Source organism: Aspergillus ambiguus, assembly GCF_047715705.1.
Source record: "Aspergillus ambiguus strain CBS 117.58 unplaced genomic scaffold BDV59scaffold_1, whole genome shotgun sequence".
NCBI lineage: Eukaryota > Fungi > Ascomycota > Eurotiomycetes > Eurotiales > Aspergillaceae > Aspergillus > Aspergillus ambiguus.
Window position 1 is genome coordinate 610,279 of NW_027395514.1, and position 19,138 is coordinate 629,416.

At 54.5% G+C, this 19,138-nt stretch overlaps 7 protein-coding genes across 7 annotated transcripts; 1 reads left to right on the plus strand and 6 right to left on the minus strand.

Annotated features, from left to right (window-relative positions):
- Positions 1-486: 486 nt before the first annotated feature.
- Positions 487-3,297, minus strand: pxa1 (putative peroxisomal ABC transporter (PXA1)). Its single transcript, XM_073696092.1, has one exon. It carries the CDS (start codon positions 3,062-3,064, stop codon positions 596-598), a length of 2,469 nt encoding a protein of 822 aa, XP_073553060.1. The 5' UTR covers positions 3,065-3,297; the 3' UTR covers positions 487-595.
- Positions 3,298-4,002: 705 nt separating this feature from the next.
- BDV59DRAFT_197225 (uncharacterized protein) lies at positions 4,003-4,208 on the minus strand (the record flags this gene model as incomplete). Its single annotated transcript, XM_073692867.1, has 2 exons — positions 4,003-4,075; positions 4,123-4,208. 2 exons carry the CDS (start codon positions 4,206-4,208, stop codon positions 4,003-4,005), a joined length of 159 nt encoding a protein of 52 aa, XP_073553061.1.
- A 5,020-nt stretch (positions 4,209-9,228) lies between these two features.
- On the plus strand, positions 9,229-11,186 carry BDV59DRAFT_166605 (putative protein phosphatase PP1 regulatory subunit Sds22). The gene is made up of 6 exons (XM_073687738.1): positions 9,229-9,647; positions 9,707-9,738; positions 9,792-9,863; positions 9,918-10,214; positions 10,274-10,751; positions 10,804-11,186. Exons 1-6 carry the CDS (start codon positions 9,512-9,514, stop codon positions 10,821-10,823), a joined length of 1,035 nt encoding a protein of 344 aa, XP_073553062.1. The 5' UTR covers positions 9,229-9,511; the 3' UTR covers positions 10,824-11,186.
- On the minus strand, positions 10,664-11,737 carry BDV59DRAFT_2697 (uncharacterized protein). Its single transcript, XM_073696097.1, has 2 exons — positions 11,581-11,737; positions 10,664-11,523 (listed from the first exon to the last, which is right to left on the minus strand). Exons 1-2 carry the CDS (start codon positions 11,704-11,706, stop codon positions 11,092-11,094), a joined length of 558 nt encoding a protein of 185 aa, XP_073553063.1. The 5' UTR covers positions 11,707-11,737; the 3' UTR covers positions 10,664-11,091.
- A 167-nt stretch (positions 11,738-11,904) lies between these two features.
- Positions 11,905-13,923, minus strand: BDV59DRAFT_190146 (HET domain-containing protein; the record flags this gene model as incomplete). The annotated part of the gene is made up of 2 exons (XM_073691716.1): positions 11,905-13,670; positions 13,725-13,923. The coding sequence occupies 2 exons, from the start codon at positions 13,921-13,923 to the stop codon at positions 11,905-11,907; spliced, it is 1,965 nt and encodes a 654-aa protein (XP_073553064.1).
- Positions 13,924-14,875: 952 nt separating this feature from the next.
- Positions 14,876-15,897, minus strand: BDV59DRAFT_197230 (aldo/keto reductase; the record flags this gene model as incomplete). Its single annotated transcript, XM_073692868.1, has 2 exons — positions 14,876-15,693; positions 15,753-15,897. 2 exons carry the CDS (start codon positions 15,895-15,897, stop codon positions 14,876-14,878), a joined length of 963 nt encoding a protein of 320 aa, XP_073553065.1.
- A 526-nt stretch (positions 15,898-16,423) lies between these two features.
- Positions 16,424-18,923, minus strand: abaA (transcription factor AbaA; the record flags this gene model as incomplete). Its single annotated transcript, XM_073692869.1, has 3 exons — positions 16,424-18,186; positions 18,243-18,419; positions 18,473-18,923. 3 exons carry the CDS (start codon positions 18,921-18,923, stop codon positions 16,424-16,426), a joined length of 2,391 nt encoding a protein of 796 aa, XP_073553066.1.
- Positions 18,924-19,138: the final 215 nt, after the last annotated feature.

A 19,138-nucleotide genomic window follows, 5' to 3' on the forward strand; every position in this document is an offset into this window, starting at 1 on the left:
TTTGGAAATAGAAGTCTTGCAGATCAGGGTTCCGCTCTTTTACTCTTTTACGGGCTGTTTTTCCCCGTCCAACCTACGGAAGAAAGAGCTCTTTTTATGCTCGAAGGCGACATGCTAATATCAGATTTGTCTTGTAGGAAGACTGCCATCTCGTCAAGGTATAGACGGGGTTTTCTCGATGAGGTGATTGAAGAGTGCCTCCAGTATCGGTGGGGTTATACTACGTGGTCGACCTCCAGGATTCACTGGTGGACTTTCAGTACCAAACATGCGTAGGTGTGAACAGATATTTTTAATAGAACGTTCGCTACATTCTACAGCATCAGCAGTCTGGGAAGTAGTAAAGCATTTTCTGTATAACGGTGGTGTCCCATGGCGTGCCGCTCCTATAGGGTAGAGCGAGAGAAGTTAAGTGTAAGGTTGGAATGTGGGGGTGGATGAGTTACGAGTTCTAAAGTTATCTACTTTACCATGTTGCCAAATACTCTGTAAAGCCTTATGCATGAAATGGCGCCTTAGCCGTTAGGGTTTAGAAATAAGCTCGTCTCTGGGGGGCGTAGAGAGGGTTCGACCCGTGCTGTACGCGGTATCCGCCTCATGCCTGCACAGCCGTGGGCTCCTCTACACTCTTCACCACTTCTTCCTCTACATATGGCGGCGGAGCCAATTCCCCATCCTCAACCCACACCCTGTTGAGCTCGTTCTCAATCTCCTCCCGACGCTTCTTCCATTCCTCGACGTTGTCCAGCCGCTTACGCAGTTCCTGCAGCTCCTTCTCCACGCCGAGCTTCTCCTTCTCTGTCCCAATTCGCTCAAACTCCCACTGATCCCCATCCGATCCAAGCCCTAGGGTCAGGCAGTACTTGTGGTACTTCTTCAGCGAGGCCCGGGTGGAGATGGTGATGACAGTGATGCCACGCTCCTTGGCGCGCTCATACAGCAGACCCTCCACGTCAGCCGAGACAGCCGACGTGCCCTCGTCGAGGAAGGCGTAGTGCGGTTCGTGGTAGTACAGCCGCGCCAGGGCCATGCGCTGCTTCTCACCACCACTGAGGACGTCCTTCCACTCCTTGCGCGCATCCCAGCCACCCTCGCGCGTCGGGAGATAGCCCAGGTGCGCGTCGTCCAGGATCTTCTGCAGCATGGCGTCAGACTTGCCGGCCTCGTGCATGTCGATCTCCGTGTGCGGGTAGATGACCTGGTCGCGGAGCGTGCCGACGCTGAGATACGGCCGCTGCGGAAGGAACATGATGCCGTCGACGCCGAAGCCGCGCGGCCGGCTGACCAGCCCGCGATACACAGGCCACAGGCCGGCGACGATGCGGGCGATGGCGGACTTGCCGACGCCGTTGGGGCCGGCGATGAGGAGGTGGTCGCCGGAGTGCACGATGAAGGAGAGCGACTCGAGGAGCTCGTCGCCGCCGAGCGGATAGAGTGAGGGGGCAACGAGCGGCACGGATTCCAGACGCACCCCGTCGAAGCCGTTGTGGATGGTGCCCTGCACGTCGGCAAGGGAGTACAGCTCCGCCGGGGAGCCGCGCGGTGGGTAGTATGCGTTGGCGTGGACGCGGTGCAGCGTGGAGATGAGTGTGTACACGCGGGAAGTGTAGCCGGCGAGCTCGGAGATGTCCTTGATGCTGTACATCATGCGACCGCCGGCGTCGGCAAGGGATAGCATTAAGCGCTTGTTGGTGATGAATTCCTTCATGCGGCCTCGTTCGCGGCCGATCTCCTCAGGAGCGTCAGCCAGCTCCATCGCACCGCCGAGGCCGCCCCAGGCGGGCAGGAAGACGGGCAGGGAGGTGACCAGGTAGCCGAATGCCGACCAGGCGTATTTGAGGATGACGTCTTCGAGCATGTTGTAGCGGATCTTGAGGCTGTAGATGCCCTCCATCCAGCGCTGGAGGTCCTTGAAGCTTCTCATCAGAAACACGCGCTCGATATCAGCGCCTCCGTAGAACGAAATCTCCTCGGCGTTGGCAAGTAATCGGGAGTGCAGGCCACGGAAGTCACCCTCCTTCTTGCCTTCGACTGCCTTGAGCTTCCCAAAGGGTGGCGACAACTTGCGCAGAACAATGGCAGTGCTGAAGTACCCGGTCAAGATGCCGCTGAGGGCCAAGGGTCCGAGAGAGCGATAGAGTTGGTAATTGAAGACGAAGAGGTCCACCAAGGGCTTGCCCATGGAGGAGTATAGCGCGGCCGCAGCCGAGCAGAAAAGCGTGAGGTCCTGGGTGATGAACTGATCAGCACCTTGGCCGATGCCGCCGTCGAGGTTCATCAATTTGTAGTAGTTGTTGTCGCCGGTAAGGTAGAGGTCGTGGATGTATCTCGTGAGCCGCGTGCGGAAGGCAATCGACACCTTAGACTGGAGGAACTTGATCATGGCGTTGGTGTATGACGCAAGTGTGCCAATGCCACACCATTTCAGGATTCCCCACGAAAAGGCCCGGCCTTTGCCGGCAACCAGGTCTCTCACGATCTCCCCGTCCAGTCGAGCTATCAAGAGCGACAGGTATGTGCGCAATAGCAGAAATACACCATGGCCCATCAGGAGTCCAGTCTCCTTGCTACTCCATCTGGGGACCATGATGCTCCAGAGACTCAGGAACTGATGGAGGAAGGCCAGATTCAACCCAGGCTTCGTCGTCGGCGGAGGGATCTGATTCATTACGTCCTCCCCATCGCCATCCCGGGCAGAGGCCGGAGGGTTGAGGAACAACCTCCGGTGGGCATCAAAGGTGGTTGGTTTGGTTCCGTAGATCTTGACCTTGGAGGTCAGGTTGTCCTTGTAGGGGACATAGAGGGTCCGGGAGCCGTCCTTCCCCCGAATGCCCGAATTCCGGCGCAGTAATCGTCTCCCCCGTGCACGTTCTTTCGATCTCTCTCGCAACCAGTTGTATCCCCCATATCCGCTTCCGATGATGGACAGGATTAGCGCAAGGGTGGCAATCAGCCGGGTGACTTTCGAAGTTCGCTTGATCCGGGAGCGGAACAAGTTGGCGTAGTTGTTGTACAGGGCAACGAGGGGATCCTCCCGGTGTCGCAGCGTCGACTGCGCAGCCATGGTGGTTCGATGTCTCACTTGTTCGATTCCCTCCGATGTTTCTGACGTATGTGCCTTTAGTGGCAGCTAACACCCTTACACAAGGGCATCCAGGGCCATCAGGAGCGGCGTCTGAGACGACAGTGGTGTTGTGAAGTTGTTGAGATCTGAAGGCGAGACGTCCAGGTTGGAGATAGAAAGGTCAGAAGGTCATCCGGGATGGTTGACGATCAACCTGGCACGTCACATCATGGCGATGGATGATGCATGTGAATACCTCGGGCCATTCAAACGTCCGGGGGCGGAGCGCTCACGTGGATAAGGCTTGGCATGATGAGTAATCGGGTCGTTCAGTAGATAACTATGAGCATGGTCTACGCGGTAGGGTCCCTCCTATTCTACAGAGTAACTGCGGGTGACAGTGAAGACTATGGTTGTGCATGGCCTTTCCACGCTGCGTATTGCTATGAAATTTGCGTATTCTTTCCGAACCCTCAATATCTATTTCAAACGCTTGAGTTGCCTTACATAAGTTAGCTGAGAAAGGCCTTTCCATACCCCTATATAACTTACCTCTGGCTGTGCCGAATATAGCCGTGCCTCCTCCTGACTTCCCTATCTGAGAGGGTGCATGGATGTGTCGGAGCCAGTCTTTCAGTGTCCAAATAAGCCGGTCAATATAGTCTGGTGAGTGTTGAGTCCTAAACAAGACTCCTTGTTTGCTCGTAGTGTTTTCGTGTCGAACCCAGAAGAGGAAATAAGCATAATAGTCAGCTTCATCCCACCCGGTTGTGTCCCGGGTGAAAGCCGAGTGCTTGCGATTGCCATTGCCTTCGCCAGATAACACCCGAGCCTGGACCTCCGCAAGTCCTGGGCCTCTTTCTCTCCCCTTCGGGTCTTTTAAGAATTTGTTCCAGCGCGCGATCCAGTGCGGTCTTAGTATATCAGCTCGTAGCCATCTAAGCCACTCGCTTTCGCCGACAAGGCCGAAGGCCGCCTTGAGGTACCCTTTCCCTTTTAGGTTGGGTTCCTCTGTTGTATGTTAGCCTAGTAATCTCTCTGAAAAGGTTCTGACTTACGCGTGGTGTTCTGGGGGTCTGACGCGCCTGGTGTCGTTATCGGTTCGTATGACACCGGGGGTGTCGGAGTCCGAATCCGTGTCCATGATTGGAGGCTTAGCCAGAGGTGTGATAGCTCCTTCTATGATGAAACTTCCCATTGGTGTTTGTCGACCGAGTTTGCCTCTAGAACTTGCCATTATTCAGGATGGGTCATTCAGGCCTTTATGAAAAGAGCTTTAGGCCATGGGGGATTTCTCTCTTTCTTCTTCTTTCCTCATAGCTAGGTATTCTTGTCTAGGTGCCGGAATTGAACATTTTCTTTCTGATTAGACCATCACAAGACGAAGAAGGAAGATTGAAAGAAGAGATGGAGGAGATATGGAGAGGAGAGGAAGAGAAAAGGATGAGAAACAGAACGTCAGGGTTGCTTCTGTTGCTTAGACAAATTCGATTGTTTTGATGTTGGGTGAATATAAATGAATATATGTGTCTTAACTTGATAACAGTTTCTCGATTACTTTTACCATATTTTATTCACCGATAACTTTAGGTCTGTCGAAATTCTTGACGCAAATCTTGTGTCAGTATCGAAGCTCTCTTTGCTAGAGAACAACTCTAGCTAGATTCTTAAATGAGTACCTATATCGCTAATTGGTTACGTATTACCTCTCATAATATCTATATGATGGCCCGAAGCAGCTGGGTTTCGAAGCATTTCTGATTGGATCTGACAATAAGGATAGTCAGAGTTCTCGTCAAAGATCGTAGGTTTGGTTGGCTGCTCCCCGGGGGGGGTTTGGTACACTCGCAGCCAGGGTCGATGTCAGAGTCAGACCGTGAACTCACATAAGATAAAAGCGGGTGGCGAAGTGTAGAACACAGAAGGGCCTGTCCAACAGTCAAAATACCTTAAGTTGGTTTCAGTCAATAAGTCATCGAAGAACAGCGACGAAAATTGCGTATTGTCGGGGGGCAGAAGGCGCTTTGTAGACCACACACCATGATGCCAAGCGGCAGTGAAGTGGTTTCCCCGATTTGGCACACTACGGAGTACACAAGATTACGGTGTTTCCTGGCTACAGAGGATCATGTCACCTAACTGTGACATAACAGCCGCAAGACAGGAGTCGTGTAGCACCGCCTTGGAAAGAAAACATAAACGGGCGGACAATGCGCAAAGCCGGATTCCAAGACCCCTGCAGGGTTCTGTCGATGGCCTCGTGGGATACCCTTGATCAGGAACCTGTTGTCAAACGTTTTATTTACTACCCGAAGATCGAAGGGTTGATGTATGGAGAGAGCTTTGGCCGAAACTTGCATGCAGAAGATGGCTAATGCCTGATCTGCGCGGAAACGGGAGGTAAATCCTGTGTGGGTTTGGCTGAATCTCCCTTATTGGGAGGCTCCCCGTGTGTGTCACCACCAACCCAAGGGGCCTCGCATTCATTTGACCGGCAGGGCGGGCTTAAAAGGGATCCCATAACTCTATCATCACATCACAACCCCACACATACCATGCATGAGTGGTTGGAATGCTTTGAAGAAACCAGTTGGATTCCGGCCCTGGAACAGGGGGAAGTATGTTTTCCTGGGCTGCAGAAGAGAAGAACCGGTCGAGGGAGGGCTGACTGTATGGCGTTTTGCTAAAAGAAGGATGGGTGGTACGGAGGACGGAGTCATCCCCCCAATTCGATCCTATCATGGATCTCGCAGAAGCGCGGGTGTAAAATACGGAAATCGACCTTTCTCCAGACGGCTGCACGGGCCTGCTCCGAAGGGCTTCAGAGGCATCCTGCACGGCTGATTCGCGGTCTGGGAGGGGTGATCCACAGGTGCATATTATCAGTGCTGGGATAGAGATGGACTATTGTGGACCAGCACGAACTAGTGGTCTTGGAGGGCATGGATGTGGGCGGTTAAAGTAGGACTCGGGAGAAGGAATAAGGAGGTGTAGGTGTATCTTACTGCCGTACGGAGGATTCGTAGTACTTGATCTTGTATATCAGCGGACGCACGTGACTCGATCAACACCATCAACTTCACGCTTCCTCCTCTTCTCTCTCCTCTCCACTCCTCCTCGCTCCTCGTCGCCTTGCCTACATGGTCGCTAGTCGCTGATTCTCCGAGGGACTCTCTCTGGACACTCCTTTCCCTCCCTCTCTTAGTGCTGCGCACTAGCCTCGATCCAGGCGGTGGTCCCGGGACCCAAAGCTAAGCCCTGAGCCAAACTCCGTCTCGCTGCCCAGGAGGTCATTTCGTCCAGCTGGTTTCCCACTCCCCTACTCCCAACAACCACCCCTCCTCCTCTTCCTCCTCCTTCCCTCTGGCGGAAAACCTTGGTGGCGATCATCACCGTCGTCTTTCAATTTGTTCCATTTCCCCTTCCATCCCATCTTCTTCCCCCTTATTCCCTCTGCGACCCTCCTCGCTCCCGCTACCCTCAATGCTCGGAGGGAGCTCCGAGCGAGATTCCTCTCCAGCAGTGAATTCGTCCGTCCCCGCAGGAGAAGCGTCCATGCCTGTCGCGACGGGTCAGTCCGACTCGAGTATGCCTCTCACTTCTTTCGCGTCCGCTTCGCAATGGCGCACTGACTCGCTGGTAGATCCGGGATCATCGCCGCAGGACCAAGTCGCCCCTACCGATGCATCGCCCTCATCCCAGCAAATCCATCCCTCCGAGGCCTCTCAACCGCCTGTCTCCTCCGCCGCGCAAATTCCTCAGGATGCTTCGACCAACTCCCCCAACAACCCAGGTTTGTTGCACGTTCCCTCGCGGACATCCCTGAGAGCGCCCCAGTCAGCCCAGCCGGAAGATGCCCAGGGTCCGTCCACCAATGATTCCGAAAAGACTCTCCGGAGCACAAGACGAAGTATCCTGAAAGGGCGGAGGGATCGGAGCCGGGCGAGCAGTATGCGGTCCCGCCGACAGAACCAGGAAGTCGCGAGTTTGGAGGAGAACAAGACCACCGGCCCGGAACCGCGAGACGCGACCAATTCGGAGAAGAAAGGCAAGGCTTCGTACCGTTTCTTTGCCTTCTTGAGTTGTTGTACGTCCACCGACGTCGACCCCGATGATACGGCCATCCCCGCGAAACGAACAGCGCCCCGATCGTCAGCCCCGAACACCCAGCCGACTCCAGAGAAAGCAGAGGTTCCTGCGGGCGATTCCAGCACCGCCGAGTCTAAGGAACCCCCCAATCTCCGTGACGAGAAACCCAATGCGACAATCGTTCCCGATCAGTCGCAGTCGCAGGGGGATGAGGAGCGCGCCGCTGGCCCTCGGGATCCCAACTCGCAACTGGACGGATCAACATCGACTGCAGGGAAAGCTGATTCTGGCACCGCGTCTGCTTCACAAAAGGACACGGGGGATGTATCCGAGCAAAACGGGACGCAGCGTGAACCTGACACGCGTGTGCCATCGGAGAAGGCTGACGCTCTGGGTCAGAAACCTGAAGACCCCACGAAGATTCCCCTGGAGGCGAACCATGGACCACCTCCTGAGACGAACGGCGACACTGTTGCGCCTGTAGCAGTGGAGACAATCCCAAAAGGTGAGTCGAAATATTCTCACGATGAGGAGGCAATGAAGCTACCGGCTACGTTGCCTCCTCCACCGCCGCCCGGAAAAGATGTACAGACTGGTCAACCAGAACGACAACAACAGTGGCTTTTGCCACCAGCCTTGCCCCATCTGCGCAATCGGAAATGCCTAGTACTTGACCTGGATGAGACACTCGTCCATAGTAGCTTCAAGGTGAGCTCTTCCGACGGTGTTCCGAGAATATCGAACTGACTGTTTGCTTCAGGTGCTCGAACGCGCAGACTTCACGATACCGGTGGAAATCGAAGGCCAATACCACAACATCTACGTTATCAAGCGACCTGGTGTCGACCAGTTCATGAAGCGCGTCGGCGAATTGTATGAAGTGGTCGTTTTTACCGCTTCCGTATCAAAGGTGAGCCTTCCCCGCGGCGGTCGGATGTATAGGGGCTAACGATCCTAGTACGGCGATCCACTTCTGGACCAACTGGATATCCATAATGTCGTTCATCATCGGTTATTCCGGGATAGCTGTTACAACCATCAAGGCAATTATGTCAAGGTATGTTCGGTCAAGTTCTGTCTGCAGGTGTCCTCCAGCTAAACCATCTAGGATCTGTCCCAAGTCGGCCGCGACCTTCGCGACACCATCATAATCGATAATTCTCCTACGTCTTATATATTCCACCCTCAACATGCGATACCCATCAGCAGCTGGTTCTCTGACGCCCACGATAACGAGCTTCTCGACCTGATTCCTGTCCTCGAAGACCTTGCTGGCACACAAGTGAAAGACGTTAGTCTGGTTCTTGACATTGCATTGTAATGTCTGTACTCTAGCCGTCTGGCATTTGGTTTACAGTTTTTGATCTGGTTCTCTCCTGGGTATGGCCCAGCTCAAAAGATAACGCTCGACTGATTCTTTGTTTGTCCGCCGCGGGCATGACTCTTTGTGTCTCTCCTAGACATCCCGCATGCAGATGCCCTGAGTTCCGAGCTGTCGGGGCTCCCGTGTGTGCATCTCCCCGAACCTACATTCCTACATTCCCCTCTGCGCTGTTTTCCCCGTGCTCCCAGTGGGCGTATACCTTTTTGCCTCCTCTTTTCCGTTTTGATCTGTCTTGATTATCCCCTTTGAACCATCTCTTTTTGCATTCTGCAGGCGTCTGTTGGCTATCAGCTCAAAATTTGCTGATCTCATGTACACGCACTCTGATTTACATTCCCTCTCTATATCTCATCTGTTTGTCCCTTCCATCTGTTTGTTACCCCCGCCGTTGAAAGGCCTGACATTGCAACTTGTGCTTTTCTTCTCTTTTCTGTCATAGTGACTTTGATCCCCCAGACCCAGCGAGTTCATTTTTTTTTCTTTCTTTCGTCATTTGCCGGCCACGATCTGTTTGGAGACCAGCAGTGGCCTCGTCATCTAAGTCCCGTGAGCATGGCACTGTGGTGCCTCTGATAGCAGCTTGAATATATATGTATCATGGGCGACCGTGCTGTACATACCGGCGTCTTTGAATACGGCGGAATTGACAAGAATGACGTGCCGAGTTGCAGAGTATTCTAGATCCTCATGCAGTAGTAGACGGTAGAAGATCTATGACGGAGGTGAAGTGCGGAACGGAACCACCCAATCGATCTCATCCATTGAATTTCTCCGCCCACTCCAACATCCAACATCCAACATCCACGCAACGAACAACACCCCTCCACGCGACCCCGCGAAGAGACGCTGCGCTCTAACAGACAGGGTCCATCTTTCCGAACCGACTACCTCCCCCTCGCCGTCGCAGAGCCGCAACCCGCGCCCCTCTCCTATCCACGTCCCCCCACCTCCGACACGAACCGACCCGCACCACCATGAAAGACAGCAAAGGCTGGGACGGGAAGCTCCGCGTCGAACCGCGAGCTACGATCACGAACCCGGAGGCCCTCGAGGACCCGGACTACTCAGACTCGGATGCGCCGCCGGTCGAGGAGATCGAGGCAGATGAGGGTAGGTGGGGTGTCTTGAGGTGGACTTGACGCGCGCGCTGATGCTGTTGCTCCCCACAGACCTTCTGGAAGAGGAAGACGAGGACGCAGAGGTATGAGATGGAATCTTACGATGGGTCCGAATAGGTGGTTGATCTATCTCCAGGACATCGACCTCCCGCATTTCCGCATCAGTTCCATTCCCGCGCTGCGACTAGAACGGTTCCCCAAGTTGCAGGTACGTTTCCCCCCGCCCTCCTCACCCCATACGTGATCGACTGACGCTGCGTAGCGGTTGTGTCTGCGGCAGAACCAGATTACGCGTATTGCGTTCCCGCCGAGCGTCGCTGCGTCGCTGACCGAGCTCGACCTCTACGATAACCTCATCGCGCACATCAAGGGACTGGACGAGTTTCGCAATCTGACGAATCTCGATCTGAGCTTCAACAAAATCAAGCATATCAAGAATGTGGCGCATCTCGCCAAGCTTACGGATCTGTATTTCGTGCAGAATAAGATCTCGAAGATCGAGGGGCTGGAGGGGTTAACTTTGCTGCGGAATTTGGAGCTCGGGGCTAATCGCATTCGGGTGCGTGCGTATCTTTCTTAGGTTTTCTATGTTATTACGGGACGACTGACGTCTTGTAGGAAATTGAGAATCTGGACACGTTGACTGCCCTCGAGGAGCTGTGGCTGGGAAAGAACAAAATCACCGAACTCAAGAACCTCGACTCCCTGCAGAACCTCCGCATTCTTTCCATCCAGTCAAACCGACTCACCAGCCTGCACGGGCTGTCCTCCCTCCGCAACCTCGAGGAGATCTACCTCTCGCACAACGCCATTACCGACCTCAGCGGCGTCGAGTCGAACACGGCGCTGCGCGTGCTGGACTTCTCCAACAACCAGGTCTCCAAGCTGGAGCACCTGAGCACCCTGACGAACCTGGAGGAGCTGTGGGCGTCGAACAACCAGCTGTCGAGCTTCGACGAGGTCGAGCGCGAGCTGAAGGACAAGAAAGAGCTGAAGACGGTGTATTTCGAGGGCAATCCGCTGCAGACGAAGGGGCCGGCGGTGTATCGGAACAAGGTGCGGCTGGCGATTCCGCACATTATGCAGATTGACGCGAGTGAGTTCTGTTTCCCGTTGGGTTGGGTTTGTCGAGATGCTAACTTGGATAGCATATGTGCGGGTTTCCTAGATGGCTTGTTATGATAGGCGACATATACAATGGACCACGGCGCATTCTCTTCTGGTAGAGACTGGGTGCGATCGCAGCTGCAAGCCGTAGCCTGTCGTGCCATGGTAAGCCGTAGAACCGAACCATTCGTGCACATCTTCCCACTCAACGAGCCGAGATAGACGCAGTGCGCTGGCTGGGATGAAGAGCCAGCGGCTAGCACCTCACAGCTCAATGACGGGGTCGTCGACGTGATGTTGTAGATATGATACCGACCACCGAGGTACCCTCAGCCCTGCTCCTGCCCCTGCTCCATCGCGATCTCGGCCATGCGAACCCCCTCCACATACAACCCTTTCAAACTCCCCGCCCCCAACCGCTCATTCTCCCTCATCACCCTCCGTCTCACCGTTTCCGACACCCCCATCGCGCCGCCGGCGCTGCCACCTCCCCCAGCCAACCCCTCCACGGGGAGCCCGCTCTCGCTCAGGTCGCGAAACCGCTCACTCCGGCGGTCGACCGTGAACGGGCCGTGGACGGGATTGCGGCGCATAGCCGAGTGGTGATTATGGCGGGCAGGCTGGATGTCGCAGACGAGATCGGCGTTGGACAGTGGGATGCGCAGCGGAGACGCGGCGAGGGCGCGGGCGGCGCAGTCGGCGGATTCATAGATGGCGATTGTGGCGCGCGGGCGGTGCATGGAGGTGTTGGTTGTGTCGTACTAGCCGTGGATGCGTTAGTGGTGCGAGGAATGATGGTGGTGCGGTGTGGTTGGTACCTTGAGATTGCGGAAGGTGACGACTTCGCCGAATTTCTGTAGCGCGGAGAGGACGAGCTTGCTTTCAGCAAGATTGCGGGGCGCGGGGGTGGTGGCTATGTGGAGGGAGGTGATGCGGGAGGCCATGGTGTGTTGTGTTGGTGTAGTGTCGTTGTAGTTGTAGGTGTAGGGTGGAGTGGTGAGTAGTGACGATGTCGGCGGAATCGGTCCGAAGGGCCGATTAGTCATGGGTTGTATACATCCAAAGTCGTAAATTAGTTTCGTAGGAAGAGTGCATCAAATATGATAAACCCCTTCTCAGAGACACATAATGCCTACTTCCCATCACTCAAGCACGATGATATTCCACACTCGCTGCAGCGTAGCCCAGTCGACAAGGTATATCCAGCCCAGCGCCTGACGCTGTGCATAAACCCCGTGATTGGCAATCATCAACACGTTCACGATAGGTATCTTGTTCAACGGGTTCCCATCAACATCAGTATAGTTCTTCTGACTGGATTCCCCTGAGTAAAGCCTTTTCCCGGACACCGAGAGGGCGATGAATTGGAACTCAGCGCGCGAGTTATATCCCGGAGAGAGGGCTTGTTCTCTCAGACTTGCAGTGTCTCCGCAAAGCCCACCGATCATATCTCCTTCTGAGTTGATGATGTCAAAGGAATAGGAAGGTCTTGGAGTTACCCGGAGAAGTGCAGTGTGGCACCTTGTTGCTATGACTCCTTGCTGTGCTCCGTCCGTGGCAATGCCATGTGGTAAATCAGACGCCTTGATGGTCAATGGTATGGCTTCCCTGCAGAATGACTGGTAATCCTTCCAGTGGCTATTGAACAGCTCACGCACGGCCGGGAAGTTGTCGGCTGTCAAGGAGAAAGCGAGGGACACGCTTCCCACGCATCCTTCCTTGATGGCCATAGCCATATAAACCTGCCAATCCTCATCCGGTTCCGACTCAGGGTGACCATTCAAGGCTGCTATAGAACCAGAAGAGGCGACACGGCCATTTATATCATACCAAGGCGCTAGAGTTCCATAGAAATCCGTTGCTTGGTAGTGAACCGGATCAGACAGGCTCATGACCGATAACCACGACCACGTCGGTAAGATTTCTTCCTGAGTTTCGAGACGTTCTATGGCGTTTTGCCCAATGTCAGGGTACCATAACAACGCGCGGTCAAAATCTACTACCGGTAGCCCTTTTATAAAGGCGCCAGCTCCCTTGTATAACGACGTGGAGATACCATAAAGCGCTTTGTGAGCGTCGGACCGATATGTGAGCTTTCTGGAAGTGTAATGCCCAAGGTGGCGCGTAAAGGACTGAAAACGCGACCCATCCTCCGGAATAGTCAGCCTGGTCGAGAAGAGCTCATTCCGACTCTCTTCGATGTTGAACTGATCCTCATGGCAAAGCAATCGCTCACACTCGAAGAAGGCCCGAGTGTCTGTAAAGTAAAGCCGCCTATTCGAAAGAACAGCCTCTTGGTATGTCCATCCGCGAGTGGCCCACATGTTAAGCGGATCATCTTCAACATCTCGAATCACATTCGTAATTCGCAAGTCCAGGACATCTTCACTATGCTGAACGGCCTTTCTTGGGTAGCCGATGCCCGGAAGCCCAAATTCCATACTATCGCCATAGGCCGCCACGAGCACAAGCTGCGCGGAGGAATAAATGTCGCCCATCGCCTCTATTTGATTTTTCTTGTCCTCTGCGTCATCTTGTATAATGCAGAGCCTGTCAGCCCACAGATACCTCTCACCCATTCGGACACATATTTCAATGGCGTCCTCTATTGTTTGGGGCATTCTTGAAGCAGGGAGACCGCCATCTTTCTTCATTTCATCGACTGTGACCCGGCGGGCTGCAAGCACGGATGACTGAGGATTCGGCCCCCATACGTAACTCAAGGCAACAAAGCGGCAACTACTTTTCTCAACAAGACATCGTCTACTCACGTCGATGACCCGAAAGCCTGGAGGAAGACTGCAGTGGGCTTCCCGCTGACACTCGCTATGTGTTTCGTAGCATTCATTTATTTTGCCCACTAAAGACACCCAGGATATCATTTCCCCAACGGGAGACGCAGTGGAAGCTTGGATTGTCTCGTAAGGATGCTATGCATGTTACGAAGGATGGAATGCCTTACCACTTTTAATATCATCGATGTGAAGATCGCCAACCCAAATGCTTGCCTCTCCAGCCCCTTCAGAATAATGTGCATAGATTTCGGCGGAGAAAACACTTGATCCCTCTGACTGTGAGTCCTTAGGCAGCCCCGGGTAGAGAACGAGATCGCAGTTTGCTTTTCTCAGCTCCGATAATTGTGCAGCACTAAGCCCAACCATAATCATATGGTTTACCAAACGACATAGTCCACATTCAGTCACAATATGGTCTTCTACCAGCCCCTTCCGCAAAGAGAACAAAAGTCTCCTTCGAGTTTCGGGTTTCACACATCTTACCAGATGCCTCAATCGTAGATGCTGGCAAAAGCCACACAGGAGATCTGCCTGGGAGTCTACAACAGAACAGGCGGAGCATGGCTGATGGAAAAGGTCATAACATTCCTGTTCAGATGGTCCATGTTCATTGGGGGAGTAGTAGAATACAGATGAAGGACATAGAGCACAATGCTCATCCATTATCAGGGACTTTATGCTGAGTTAAGAGGGATTGTATACGCTGAGAATCTAACTAGGAGTGCTGTCTATCTGTGACCGAGGGGTTTAGCAGGCGGGGCATCCGTCTCACGTGTCTCCTAGGGGTCGTTACGAAGAACGAATATATTCGCCTTCAAGGAGACAGAAACGGCAGGCTGCGGCCACCCCGTACAGGCTAGAGTCGAATCCTGGAAGACCACTGGTGGAAACGCTATATTCATGCTTCTGGCATCCAGAGATGACAAGTTCCTTTCTGTGTCCTCTTATTTCAGTGGTAAAAAAGGCAAATTAAATTAGTAAAATGGAGACATAATACATAATGTAATAAAAGCACTAAAGGTGCCACTGCGAAACTAGTGGAGGGGTCGGCTAGTAGCCTCGAGTTGTGCTTTTCAGATCCTGGTATACAATTTGAAAGACTATGAAGTCGGTGGACGGCATTTGGGCTTCTGAAATCCGCAGACCAGTTCCCTCTTGCATTTCCCATCCTATCATTACTGCCATTACTACTATTCATTGCTATACAAGATCCGTCTGGATTTTTACTGTCCATTGTCATAATCATGCTATATACTGTATCTGTATGTATATACGGTCGTAACATAAAGAGAAAAGGAAAACATAGGAAGGAAGAAGTCTAGAAAATAGGCACATACATGCCGTAGCCGATGGGATCGTTGAAGCGCAGACCAAGGTCCAACGCACTGATGGAGTCGATCTCGCTCTGCTGGAGATCCCAGCCGGTGACCTCGAGGTTCTTCGCCAGACGCGTGGGGTCGTTGCTCTTAGGGATGACGGCGATTCCGCGCTGGGTGGCCCAGCGGAGGAGGACCTGGGCGGGGGACTTGCCGTGGGCCTGGGCGATGGTCTTGACGACATCGTGCTCGAAGAGCGGCGACACGTTCTGGGCGTTCTTGACCTGGAGCTCGAGGAAGCTCAGGGGGCCGAAGGAGGAGTAGGCGGTGACGGCGATGCCCTCCTTCTGGGCGTACTCGACGAGACGGGGCTGGGTGAGGTAGGGGTGGTGTTCGATCTGGAGGGTGGCGGGGCGGACGCGGGCGTAGCGCAGCAGGTCCATGAGCAGCTGGGCGGAGAAGTTGCTGACACCAATGCTACGGGCGAGCTTCTTGTCGACGAGGCCCTCCATGGCGGTCCAGGTCTCCTGGATGGTGGCGTTGCTGAACTCGATGGAGCCGTCGCCGGCGGCGCTCCAGCCGGGAGGGTAGCGCACGGCCGGGTCAACGTACTTGAGGGCCACGGGGAAGTGCACAATGTACAGGTCGAAGTAGTCGACGCCCCAGTCGGCCAGCTGCTTGCGGCAGATGGGCTCGACCTTGTCGCCCTCGTGGAAGCTGTTCCACAGCTTGGACACGATGAAGAGCTCCTCGCGCTTGACGATGCCCTCCTTGATGGCGCGAGCGACACCCTGGCCGCACTCGACCTCGTTGCCGTAGTCTGTTGTCTTGATTAGTATGGGTGGTATGCTTGCGCGGAACCGGGGGGAGATTGCATACCGCAGGCGCCGTCGAAGAGACGGTATCCGGCCTTGATGGCGTGGTAGACCTGGTCAGCGCAGGTGTCGTTGTTCACCTTCCACAGACCGAAGCCCACGAGGGGCATGTCGTATCCGCTGTTGAGCTTGATGGTAGGGGAGGCCATGGTGACTTAGAGATTGGATTGAGACGAGTGAGTGTATGAAGGAGAGAAAGAAGACAGAATGGAAAAGAGGGAGCAGAAGGAAGAAATAAGCCGAAGGAAGAAGAAAAGACCACCTCGTCTTTCGAAATCTTCAGACTGGGAGCTCCACAACTGGTGGGAGTTGAGGCTAAAGTTGGTGGTGGCGGCTGTATTGGACCGTGGGTTTCATAGTATAGACCCTATCGATAACGGCTAAAACGGCTAAATTGGAGGCGGCGTTTTTCCGCCACTCAGTCTTCGCCACAAGGTCGTCCATGTTATGGGTAATAGGGGAATACTCCATAATGATAATAATATAATATTCGTAATCATAGTATACACCTCCCAGAAGGAAAATAATAATCCCGAACCCAATGTCCATCCGCCAATCGCCCAACTCCCTCGCCGTCCCAACCAGCAAAACCCAGTGGATATTAGTAAAAATACAACTTTTGCAGCCATAATTATCATTAAACAAAATCATTAGAACGGTTCTCAAGATTAGACATTAAACCGCCTCGACCGTACTGTTTTCAGGGTACGCCGAGGTGGCGTGGTCGGGGCCTGCCCCATTCATGCCAGGGTCCCCCGGCATGTTTCCCACGAGCTTGTCCATCAGGTCCGTCCCCATCAGCCCCTCGAAGCCATTGGGCTGATGAGGCTCGCGGGTGGCAGGCGTGTGTTGTTCCGACTGGAACGGAAGATGACTGTAGCCGTTGGAGCCTACGTCTGAGGGAAGGCTGGTCGACGGCGCCGACCATGCCGCATGGTTGCTGTGTCCCAGCTCGTCGAACGACTGTGACCCGGACGCGAACATGTTGTTGAGCACATTGTGATTGTCGGGCACATGCACGCCGTGTTGCTGCGGCGGTGGCACGTAGTGGTGGCTCTCGTGGCTCATCCCGTACCCGTTCAGGTTGGGGTGCGACAGCGACATGTCCGGCACGTTGAGCATAATCGGACCGCCAGTGCTGCCATTGAGGTTAGGCGGCTGGGTAGTCTCATGCTGCTGCATGCTGGGGAAGGGGTCGATCACCGACGAGACCGCCGTCTTGTCGCCCAGGCCGTCCTCCGGCTTGGAGATGGAGTTCAGCAGGTCGAAATTCCCCGACGAGTACATGTTGTCTTGCGGGGGCGGGTATAAGGGCCAATGAGGCTGGGACGCCCCGTGCTGGTGCATCATCTCATGCAGCTGCGGAGGCGCCTGGTAGACGTTGGGGGCCGGCTTGTTCAGCAGGATAGAATCCAGCGACAAGGGAGGCGGAAGACCGATCCCCGTTGCGGGACGAGGGCTGTTGGTCGTCGTGCGGTCTGGCGGAGGAATGAGTCTCCGCCAGGTGGTAGTGCCAACTTGGCCAGGAGGTGTCTGGCGGAACTTCCAGAGCAAGATCGCGACACGCTTAGTCTCGTCTCCCGCGGACCCGGGGTATTGACTGGATAGCCGGCGGGAGCTGGGAGGGGAAGCCCGGATCTCTTGGACGGCGGTCATCGTGCGGAAGAAGTGCCGGGTGTGCTCATCCGCAGCATGATGGTGTCCGGCCTTCTCGGCAATTTGCTTCTCCTGCGTGAGCTGCGTGAAGAGCTTGGCCCACCATGACGATTCGAAGGGCGGCTTGACCTTCGACGAGGGTGGCTTCGAAATGGGATGGTTCACCTCCAGGATCTTCTGGCTGTCCTCATACATGTAGGTGCTGTAGGACCAGTTGTCCATCTGGCTGACCGGTGCATCGCCTGTGGCCGGATGAGTGAAGTCCAGCTCCAGCTGGATGCCCAGCCTAGAGCCAGGCGGAGGGAAGTCATCCATCAACTCGAGGGTGGCTTCCAGTAGGATGATCTCGCAGTTCAGGGAAGTGCTTGGATCAGCCATCAAAGAGTTCAGGTAAGGGAAGGAATTCCGCCATCCGACGAAATCCTCCAGGTTCATTGGAGGAGCTACCTGATGGCGTTGGTCTCCCTGCAAGCGAGTATACACATGGAAAGCATCTTCGATCCGGTCAGGATGATTCGGTGCACTGACCCACATGTCGAAACTCAAGCCTTGGACAGTGTTGATATTGGCATCATGTGCACTGGGGTTAGGGGCAAAGGGTGGAGGAGGTAGCTCTCCCCCGTACGGCTGCACGGGTCGCAGGGGGTCATGGTAAGGAGCATGGAGGTGACTGTGGTAATGGCTTGACAAGGGGTGTTCCATGGAGGCTCTCCATCGTGGACCTGCTGCTTGAGGCTGGACTGCAGCACGGTCCGTAGGTTGTTCCCGGACCAGTCGTTCCCCTGCAGGGAGGTGTCAGTCTAGTGGAGTGAGTTGACACAGTGAAGTGATCTCTTACAGTCAGGATCCCCTTTAAGGAATGAGTCAAGAACCTGCAAGTGACTGGATACTTGCTTGCGAGTCCTCCTCTTGCCGGTGGCCTTGTAGATGAACTCGGCAATCAGCTCGTTTCGACCGTAGGACTTGCCCCGTTCAGACCACTTTCTGCGGCCCATTGGAGGGTTTGCCTCGAGTGCTGTGGCCGTGATTAGCATGTCTCATCATTGAAGGAGGACATGGCGTGCTCACCTTGTTGGAAGGCATCCTCCAGCTCGTCCGACCAGACTGGCTCCCCATCCTTGCCGGTGTCCCGACGAGGTCGGGCCCGATACTCCAAATACTTCTGGGATTTGAGGTAGCTCCTTCCCCTACGAGGACCCACCAATTGGTTGGGTCCAAGGGACTGAAGTCGACGGAGCTTCTTCTGCTGCCATCGGTTGGCTAGGACATGCTGATGGTGGAGGCTTGCAGCCGTAGGGACAGGATGGGCGGGGATTGGGAGTGGTGGAGGATACTTGTGAGCATACTGATGCAGGTGTCCACTCTCTCGCGGCGTGGTGTCGTTGGGGGCGAGGCTGTCTGAATAGGACTGCACGTTCCCTGAGGTATTCTGAAGAGCCCGATCCGTATGGGCTCCTACACTCTCTAGGGCTGGTGGATTCGGAGGTACAAAGTCAGGCTGCCAGTCAGTAGTAGCCATGGAGCGGAGCACCCAAGATAGGCTCTCGAAAGAATGACAGATTCCAAAGAGTGAGAGCTGTAGATGACCGCAAAATGTTTACTACTTTGCAAGAACGCTGCGGTACCCAAAGAGCGGATCAAAGAACGTAATTGCTCGAAGAGAATGTAAGAACCTGGGAAAGAGAATGTGGGAGCGAAGGCCATGGTGTTTATAGGGCCTCCATTCCTGTCCCT

Excerpts from the sequence above, each read along its gene's own strand:
- pxa1 (XM_073696092.1), bottom strand. The coding sequence starts at position 3,064 with ATGGCTGCGCAGTCGACGCTGCGACACCGGGAGGATCCCCTCGTTGCC.
- BDV59DRAFT_166605 (XM_073687738.1), top strand. The coding sequence starts at position 9,512 with ATGAAAGACAGCAAAGGCTGGGACGGGAAGCTCCGCGTCGAACCGCGA. Across the intron at positions 9,864-9,917 it reads AACGGTTCCCCAAGTTGCAG|CGGTTGTGTCTGCGGCAGAA; the intron begins GTACGTTTCCCC and ends GACGCTGCGTAG. Across the intron at positions 10,752-10,803 it reads CATTATGCAGATTGACGCGA|CATATGTGCGGGTTTCCTAG; the intron begins GTGAGTTCTGTT and ends TAACTTGGATAG.
- BDV59DRAFT_2697 (XM_073696097.1), bottom strand. The coding sequence starts at position 11,706 with ATGGCCTCCCGCATCACCTCCCTCCACATAGCCACCACCCCCGCGCCC. Across the intron at positions 11,524-11,580 it reads TCACCTTCCGCAATCTCAAG|TACGACACAACCAACACCTC; the intron begins GTACCAACCACA and ends ATCCACGGCTAG.